The 10,000-nt window shown below is 46.3% G+C and overlaps 1 protein-coding gene across 1 annotated transcript in view; it reads left to right on the forward strand.

Moving 5' to 3' along the window:
* Ebf3 (EBF transcription factor 3) overlaps positions 1–10,000 on the forward strand; it is a 118,925-nt gene that overhangs the window by 73,579 nt on the left and 35,346 nt on the right. Inside the window, exons 7-8 of the mRNA XM_059250465.1 lie at positions 5,657–5,738; positions 9,309–9,426. Of these exons, the coding sequence (XP_059106448.1) occupies positions 5,657–5,738; positions 9,309–9,426 (200 nt within the window). The remainder of the gene's footprint in view (positions 1–5,656; positions 5,739–9,308; positions 9,427–10,000) is intronic.

Genomic DNA, 10,000 nt, shown 5'->3' on the forward strand with positions numbered 1-10,000 from the left:
CTAGAATTGCTCAGTAGTCAATACTCCAGCGACTGATGGCCCGGCGTGCACACACCACAGCTGCGACCACTGCTTTCAGGGACTTGCCAGCAATTAGCAGGAACCTCAAGGATCACTTGGCCACTCTCTGATCAGTTGGGGGAAAGTCTCTTAAAGGCTCTATCTTTTCATTTGACTGTTAACTATTTCATTTCAGTGCCAGGTAAGGGTCACAGCCTCCTACATCTAAGCGGCCTCAGCACCGCCCCGCTCATGCTTGTGAGAGGGCTCCTTTGGGGCGGGGACTTGTGAAGTGAAATGGACATGACACAGTGTTAACCATTTGGGAAGTGAACAGTTCAGTAGCACTTGGCACACTCATGGAGGTTGCAGGGCCAGTTCCTCTCTCTAGCTTAGAAGGCTTTCTTCACCCCAAGAGGAAACTTTGTAACCCCGGAAGCAGTTGCTCCTCACCCTCCTACCCACCCCAGCACCTGGCACCGCAATGTCTGTTGCCTTTGAAGCTGTGTTTTCTGGTGGATTGTCAGTACTACCCATTTAACCTCACTCGGGCTGTTATGTGTTAAAAGAGTAGTAACTAACTCTGGGGGACCATCGGCAATGGCTGGGTGTGTCCCTCCCTGAAGCCCACACAGGGTCATTACACCCTGACTTACACAGGACTGCTTTGGGCTTTTGGATGATGGACTGGAGCTCTACCCACCGTCACCCAAGTGTATTGCTCATTAAGGGCTCAGACTTACAGCTAAGAGTGAGTCAGCCCCGCCCACCCCATAAAAAAGCACCCATAGTTTTCCTTCTGGCCTCCAGTTTCCCAGGCTGCACATGGCTGTGGGCTAGAAGGCTGCGCCTCTAGCAACAGGCTGGAACCAGGTGGAGGAGGGATCCTGAGAAGCCAGAGCTCTTTTCTTGGAGTTCAGCTACTTAGCCTTCGAGAGGCTGGAGCACTTTGGACTGCTCAGCTTGACTACATGTCTTTCACAAGGACATTTGGGATGGGGCCATCCAGTGCTCTGTTGCTCACAATTTTCAGATTCCTCTGGAACAGTCTATTCTTTGACAACCCCAAACTAACTAAATAAAAGTCCCCGTAACTAACTAAATAAAAGTCCCCATAGAGGACTGCAGAGCTTCAGAGGACCTGAACTCTTCAAATAAACCATAGTCACATGTGCTTGAAGGTGCTTGAAGGGGCTCTCAATGAGACCTCTTCCAAGTTCCCCCGTCCCCCTCAGTCACCAGGGTACACCCTCAAAGCCCGCCACATTTCTACAGAGCTGATCTATTTTTCCTTTGACCAGAGGGAAAGAAATCATTACTGCATGATTAGTGGCTTCAGTTGGGTAAGAACATCAGCGTGTGTGTGTGTGTGGGGGGGCGGTAGGGAGGTGAGTGGTATTAATTACCTAACCCTTGCTGGCAGGCCGATTTTATCAGTGACTTGGCCACTGGTAACCCGGCTCTTGATGGACGTGGGTGAGTTCGGAGCCGCCTGGAAACGTGAAGGAAGAACTGGTGTCAGATGAGAGGCATCTCATCAGCTTTTCTCTGACAAACCAAATTCATTCCTTATGTAATTGATAACGGCCTTGGCCAATTATTTCCCACATTACAATACACAGAGGCCCCCTTTACAGGTTTTGCAGGGCTGTAATTAGCTATGCTAATATCCCCTTTATTGGCCCTAATATTGCTCAACACCTTTTGCCATCCTGGAGCCCACGAGAGCCCCATGGCCTGTCAGGGCTGCTGATTATTGAGAAGGATAGCTTTAATCAAACATAATTGCAGTTAATTTTTCTCTCCTGCTCTCTGTTGCCAGCGTCTAATGCCACGGACTCCTTGATATTCCATTAAATTACAATTAAACAGCCTCCTTTGTCTCTGATTGTCCTGAACACCACCACAAAGTTCTGTAGCCGTTTAAAGGAGAGCTGTTTGGTCCTAATTGCCTGCTAGCTCACAAAGGGCCAATTTACACAATACCCATGTAGAATTTAAACAGTTCATAATGTAATGGATATTACACAGGAGCCTAACACTACAATTAAAATGATTTTCATCAGATAGAGAAGCTTCGGTTAATCAGCTTCATAAAAGTAAATATAAATGAACTAATTCATAGCTTAAACACACAGAGATGGAGCCGACTTTGAAATTAGTTACTGTGGTGGGGGTTCTGTGTGCCCCTTATCCTGGGATACCCATGTTGGGCTCTGGTGGAAACGGGAGGTCCCATGACTTGTTCTAGCCTCTCCTGAAGCAGCTTCATTCCTCTGCAGTCCTGTTAACATTGGAGTTGTTTGTTGGGTTTCTGATTCAACACCCTCAAAACAAAACTCTGAGCTCTCCTCATTGGGCGCTGTGGGCCACACCCTTCTGCAGCAGGGGGATAAGTGTCCCATCAGGAGGGGATTTTCAACTTCAACTCAAGGTATTGGGCTAGGCCGACTGTCCTACCAGGCAAAGGCTTTGCTCTGTCCTTATGTTCCCCGCCCGTCATCATGGGGATCTCAGGCATTAGGAGAGTGAACCAGCCCTCTCAAGAATGAACGAGAATAGCATTGTGACATCTGTCCTAATCCATGCAACACTGAGGAAAGTCTATTTCCACAGTGATGGCATCTTGCTTTCTGCCCGAGAACTTTCTGGAATTTTTCATGATGTTTCCAAGTAGAATATTCCTGGGGATAGCGTGGTGTGGAGCAGTTCGTCTTTAGCTTCTGTCTCCCCTTCTGCCTGTAAGAAACAAGTAAATAAAGCCTATATTTCAAGCTTGATTTACTCTGGTACCTACTGTGAAAGATGATGAGTCTTTAGGGAAATAAAGATGGGGTCAGGGAATTAGTGCACATAACGGTCATTTTGACGTTGGGCCAGCAGATGCCAGGGAAACACACTGTACACAATTAAGCATAATGTACTAATGACAGGTTAGAATTTTTATCGCCTCTTTGCGATCAAGCAGCAAATCCACATTTAGCAATAATAAAGAGTTTATTGGTGCTAAAGCCAAAGATTTTCTGACATAGGAAGGATTTTTCCTTTCATAACAGGAGTATTAAATCCTTTGTGTACCAGACTCTGGAAGTGAGATATGTAAAGTGGTTGTCAGATATTTCTTAGGAAACAGCCAATTAAAGGGTAATTGAGTAAAGGATGTGGGAATTACCATTGGACTTCATGCGTGGGCATTCAGTTTTCTCACCCCTTTCCCAAACACTGCAACAGTGCACCTCATGGAGCGCGTCCACTCCCACGCAACAGTGCGCAGTGTCTGCAAGCTCGCCTTGACTGGGCTGCATTTCCCACCTATGAATCCTTAATTGCATCCTAGAATTAAACAGAAGCAAAACCAGGGGTAAAATAAGCACTTCTTGTACACAGGGGTTTCCCTCCGGCTTGGCAAGGGTGGTACTGGCTTGGGGTGTACTTTGTGTCATTGGAGCCTGGGAGCATGGAAAGGATCCTGTTCTGCATAGGGGTTGTTCCCAGTAGACCTGTCTCACGTACCCACGGCCACTGCCGTCACACGCTCTGCATAGAAGAAGAGCTGTGATTGCCACGTACAAGAGAGCGAGCAAGCATGAACATGTGTGCATGATGTCTGTGCCCGCTTCTGCTCCCAGCGACCCCCCACAGGGCTCAGTGTGCTTGTGGCATCCAGCACCCAGTTTTGCTCTTCTGGTTTCTAAACTGATGATAGTTAAAGTCCCAGAATGCGCAGGGCTGCTTAGGATATCTTTAAAACCCACTATGCTATCTTGGAGGTAAGAGGGCCAAGCCGGCTAAACAGACATCGAGGAATTTAGAACAACCTCCTCAGGAGGGGCAAGACATCTTTCATTTAAAAAAAAAAAAAAAAAAAAAAAAAAGCCCCCGACAGACACCAGCTCCTCGTAGGTACCTTTGCGGATGAGCAGCTTCTCGCTGGCGCCTGCTCAGAAGATTAGCCGGGTGGTAATGTGGGGCATAATTGCACCGTGTGGCTGTCCCTGAAGTGAAAACCTAATTGCCTGACAGGACGATAACTTTGTGGCGCCCTCACCTTGTTAGGCCCTTTCTGATGCAGTTCAAATGCAGTGTGGCCGCAGGTGCGTCTAATTTACCTCGCTGCAGAACGTGTGGAGTTTAATTGCACAGTGGTTGTTAGGAAAAATTGGTGGGTGGAATATCAAGTGACTTGCTCTAGCTGATGGCAGATGGTGTTAAGAGGCATTGTGAGCTAAGTGTATAGGTGAGGCGAGTTAATAAAAGATGTAAATTCTGGCCCAAAGTAGCAAGGACTCTTGGTATGTAAGAAAATTTAATTGAATGGCCACCATCCTTAGCCTCATCAAAGGGATCCTCTCCCACCCTCCTTGGGTCTTCCAGGATGTGCTGGGAAGACAAACAAGTCCTACTCCATGGAGTCTTTTATTTTCTCGTATTGTAATCGCTAACGAAGAACCGAATTCCAGGAAATTTTTATAAAGTACCATAAAAAAAAAATCAATCACTTCCAAATAAGACAGGCGACGTTTGGGGAGAAAAGCGAGTAGGTATTTTATGTAGCCTTGCTGCGCAGGCTCTTAGCCACAGTGGTGATGTATTGGCGGGGAATCCACCTTCCACTCACTGTGGATGTGGCCTTTGCAAGTAGAGACAGAGATAGTGCAGCAACAAGATCCGTGAGCTGGTTTCTCGCATTCAGGTTGTCTAGTGTTCACCTGTTCATACTAAGGCAGCACATCTGTTTGTGCAGGAATGGGGAAGGCTAGATGATTATGTTTCTGTCAAAGCCTCTCAACACTCAGTCAGGACTCCTGACTCTTCCTGCTGCATACAAGGCCAGGTCCGATGAGAGGTGAAGCTGGTTTCCATGTTTGACCTCTTCACTCCTACCAGGGCTGGGGCCTGTTGCTCCTGTACTCTGTCTGAGCAAGACTGTGTGTGAAAACACCCAAAACCACCAGCTAGTCCCTTAAAAACACAGAGATCATCCACAGAAATCATGGTAGCCCCACACCCGTTCCTTTCTTGAAGGTTAAGCCTATTGTAACTCTTTTCTTTTTTTTTTTATTAAATTTATTCTTTGACTATTTTATATGTGTATATAATGCATTTTGAGTGCTCCCACACCCCTACTGTGACTTTAAAACTTGGTCTTTGATAGTGTATTTGCTTTAGCAAGATAAACACTGGAAATTGGGGTTTCCAGATAAATGTAGCACAGTCAATAGAATTTCAACTTTGATATTTTTACATAGATTCACCTTAAGACACCCCTATGCTAAAAGTCAATCGTTGCTTATCCAAAAATCAGATTTTACTAGACATTCTGCATCTTCATTGGCTGATGCAGGCGTCTCTGTCTGGAGCGGGTGTCTCTCTAAAGGCTAATATTTAATGCAAAGATCCTTGTAAAATGAGATCCCTTGGAAAGACACAGTTATTATATAAACCTTGGGAATCTGTCGTGCCACTCAGAACAGAGGCCAGGAGCCTCTGTCCGCCATTCCCACGGCTGCACTCAGCATCGCCCCCTACAGGGCCGCCAGCACAGTTGTGGGGCCTCTTCTGTTACTTCTGTGCAAGTCTTTTTTTTTTTTTTTTTTTTTTTTTAGGTTGTCTCTTGTGGACTGACTCTAACGATCCTTTCTTTGTGTCTTTGTAGATTCTTTCTAAAGTTCTTCCTCAAGTGCAATCAGAACTGCCTGAAGAATGCAGGCAATCCTCGGGACATGCGGAGGTTCCAGGTATGAAGCCCCCCACCCCCCACCCCCAACCCCCCCACCCCCCGCGCGCGTGCGGCAGCGCCTGTTCCACCTGCCTGTTCTGCCCATCTTTCAGAGTTCTCTGTTGTTCAGAAAGCTCTTTCATTCCCCAAGGCTAGCAACACACGGAACTTGATTTGTTTGATAAAAATAGGCCAATGAGGGGCTGCTGGAGAGATGGCTGGGTGGTTAAGGATGTTTCCTGCTCTTGGGTTCAGTTCTCAGTATCCACCTCGAGGTTCACAACCGTCTCTAACTCCAGTTCCAGGGGATCTGACGCCTCTTCTGCCCTCCCAGGGCATCTGCTCCTATGGGGTCTGTCTACTAGACTCAGGCACACACATAGACACATAAAATTAAATAAATAATTCAGAAAATAGACAAATAAAATGCTTTTTAAATGAGCTAGTGTTTTCAATATGCCAGATACATGAGTCTGTGCAGGGACAGGGAAGACAAGATGATCATGTTTCCCACAGCCTCCTGACATCATCAGCTCTGAAAGCTTGGCCAGGCTGAAGATGCACATTTTTAGGGATCAAATGGCCAGTTGATTGATTGTCATCGTGTACGGGGATGATGAGTAGGAAAAGAACCATAATGTAAACTCTCTAGAATGCTTGGTGTCTAGAGCATCCTCGTAAAGGGTCTGCCCCTGCTTAGCACAGGCCTCTACACATTTCCCTACCCTCCAAGGTCCAAGGTGTCTGACTTCCTCCATTCAGTAGTAGTCCAGCTACTACAGGTCTGTTCTGGATCTAGGCTTGCACATGCCCATTTGCAATGAGAATTTGGTCTACAAGGGAGAACATTGCTTGTTGGCTTCAAGGACCAGCTCTGACAGCATCCATATTTCTTTATGGGTGATTGATCAGAAGGCTCTGTCAGGGTCATGGGCCCTCTATGCATGAGATAGACTTGTCTAGCTGATTTTCATTGTAAAATTAGAAGAACCAAGCACCGAATGGAAATGAATCCTAGATTACTGAGGGAATCTTATTTGGGATGTCAACTTTTTTGGTCAAGTAGCTCACAGTATTTGTGGGGTTCTGTGTGTTCTTCAGGGAAGTATGTGATATCCATCTTTTGCCTTCATGGCTCTTCAGGGAAGCAGATCCCTGTTTATCCATACTGGTTTTCATGACTGGGGATAGCATCTCTTATAAAATACTGGACCAGCTTCCATTTTTTTTTAATACACAAGAGACCACAAGGCATGGGCAAAATTGGTAGTAGCAGGGTTCTGTTTGTCTAACCAATGATGGAGCATGGCATCATCCATCACAGTTGATCTCACTATGCATTGTGAGACCACAGTGACTCTGGTAACTTTACTCCCCCGCCTCTCAGAAGGTTTACCTGGACTTCTGCACATCATGGCATACTTGATGCTTGCAACAGTGCCACGCTTTCCGTATCTTCCAATGGGTGCATTTGCAGGGTTGGCCCACTCTCAACTGCCCACTGTGTCTGTTTTCTCTCTTTCCCGTCGTGACTGGTTTTTGTATAGATGACAGAGCACAGACGGTGCCTTTAAACCTTTTTATTTTTACCTTTTCCTATGTCTTTTTAACATATGCTCGTCAAGTCTATGCCTCAACACTGGTCAGGTCTCTGTACCATACCCAGGTCATGTGTTCCTGGAAGTTCTTTTAATGCTCAGGGCAGGGTATACAGGTGGAGCCCAGGAAGATCTTGGCAAACAGGAGCAGCCCTTGTATCCTCTGGGGAAGGAGATTGATAGGCCACAGGTGACACCATAGTGGTACCAGGGACACCCAAGACAATGCCAGGTCTTCAGACTATGTACTGACTATATTCTCAGTTCAGACAGTCTGATGTTACTGAGACCATGTTATCTTGGCAGACACAACGGGGAAAGAATTCAAGAACACTGCCCCAGTCGCTGAGGGTGTCTATAACATCATGCCCCTGCACCATGATCCTATGGGGCTTGAGGTTTTAAAAGTCAGTTCTTTACACACATATTCTTATATAAGCTTGTAGCTTTGCATTCTCTTTTATACCTAACATACTTTTTATTTACTTGTTCGTGTGTGGTTTTTTTTTTTTTTTGAGACAGAGTCTAAGCCAGGCTGACCTCAAACTTACTATTTTCTTGCTTTTGCTTCCTAAGTGCTAGGATAATAGGCATGTACCACTGTGCCTGGCAAAAATATTATTTATTTATTTGTCTCTCATCAGTTAAAAATCAATTTATTTTATTTATTTTATTAATAGGCTTTCTCTTAGTGCCATTTCAGGTTTATAAAAGAGCCTTGCGGTGGCTTTTGAGAGCTCCTGATGCCCTGGGTTCCTTGCCTCAGTTTCCCCTGTCATAAACATATTTGGTGTGATGTATTCTCGTGTCTGAAGGAAACTTACTAATGGTTACTGCTCACCAAGGCTTGCTGTGGCCTTGGTGCATTGGCTCGTCACCTCCAATTTCTCTGGCAGTCTTCACTCCCCTCTCCCCTGCCCAGCGTTCTCAGGAGGAGCTGGCCCCAGGACCTGGCCGTGTGGGCTCTAGGAGTGCTTGAGCCAGGCATCCTTTAGGTCAAATCCAGGCTCCAGTGCCACATTAAGCCTAGGCTGAGCTCCTGGCTTTTCCAGGTCCTCTGGAAAGCAGTGTGCCATACCGACCCAACTGTTTTACAAACATGACAGCCAGGCCACCCTTGGCTGTTGCCTGGGTCTGCTGAAGTGCGTGCCTCCTGTGAGCTCACTGAGAAGAGGACAGTTGGCATTGGCAAGGTGGTCTCTTTGTATGGTGGCTTCATTTTCTCCTCCCCTGAGGCAGCCAAGAAGCCTGTTTTGCCCTCTCTCCTTGGACATGCTCTTAGCCTCTCCTGGGCCCTTGCAACCCTTCCCTATGAACTTGAGAAAGATTCCTCTTCCTGGACTGAAAAAAACACTTCCACAATTCAAATTCAATTTTGTTTTTTCAGGTGCAAAGAACTTCATTCTCAGACATTGAACGTAATTGTACAGTTGACCCAGGGATCGTCTGCTGATAGAACAGGGATAGCTGGGATAGCAGCCAGAACCCTGATTTTAGGAAGCTTTTTTTGGGGGGGACAATTGAATCCCCCCTCTTAGGTCTTCAAGAGAGGCTATTCTCAAGTGAACTAATTTAAATTAGATAAACTATCTAATCAATATCTGAGCAGATCAATCAAAACAGAGGCTTTCAAATGAGTGGCTAGAGGGGTATTTCGGAAGCTAATGGCTAGGAGAATATTTCTCTGAATTGAATCCACTTGTTAGCATAATAAGAGATTAAACCCTAATTAGTGGAGCAGGTTTTTTTTTTTTTTAAAGAAGCAATCTTGAGTCAAAACAAAACAAAACAACCCACCCCCATTAGCCAAAAACAAAAAAAAAAACAAAAAAAAAAACCCAACTGTGAATGCACTTCAGTCAGTGGCGAGTTTCCAGAGCGAGTGGAGTCTCCTCAGCGCAGTCTCTGAGCTGGCTTTTGTCTCGCTCGCACGGCGCCCGCCCGTGCTTTCCTGTGCCAACTCCATTTTCAAATCCACTTCGTCTTCACAGGTCGTTGTATCGACAACAGTCAACGTGGACGGCCACGTGCTGGCCGTGTCTGACAACATGTTTGTGCACAACAATTCCAAACACGGGAGGCGGGCCCGCCGCCTAGACCCGTCAGAAGGTACGGCCCCTTCTTATCTGGAAAATGGTAGGCACATGCTACATGTATTTTTTTTTTTTTAATTTGCAATGCTTCTTTTTCCTTTGTTCCATCCTTTATGTTAATTCACATGGAGTTGCTCTCACCAGGAGACCAGACTGCCTCAGCCCCATGGGGCAGGGCTAGCTTTCCTCAGGTGGAGAGAGGCCAGGCCTCTTCCTCCTTTCCCTGTAGTGGTCTGCTTGGTCTTCATGTCCATCTCACCTGCCATGGTTTTCATGTTATCGGTTTGTTTCTCAGCTTTCTTTTGCTCACGGTTTTCATTGGTCGGTTTCATTTCGCTTGTTAGAAGTGCCCATCCAGAAACTCACCCCAGACTCTCTCTGCATGCTTCCATGGCTGGCTACTTCCTGGCGCGGCTAGCCCAGAGGGGGGACTGTGTGGACCATTTCCTATCCTTGGCAAGCGTCCCTGTCTATGTGTGTGCTCATGTCCACACCCATATGAGAGAGTGGGGGGGGGGGCAGGGGTGGAGGGGTGAGTAAAAAAAAAGTAAAAAGAAAGAAAAGAAAGCATAAAACGAGTCTTTAAAAAG

Source organism: Peromyscus eremicus, chromosome 1 (genome assembly GCF_949786415.1).
Source record: "Peromyscus eremicus chromosome 1, PerEre_H2_v1, whole genome shotgun sequence".
NCBI classification, from domain to species: Eukaryota; Metazoa; Chordata; class Mammalia; order Rodentia; family Cricetidae; genus Peromyscus; species Peromyscus eremicus.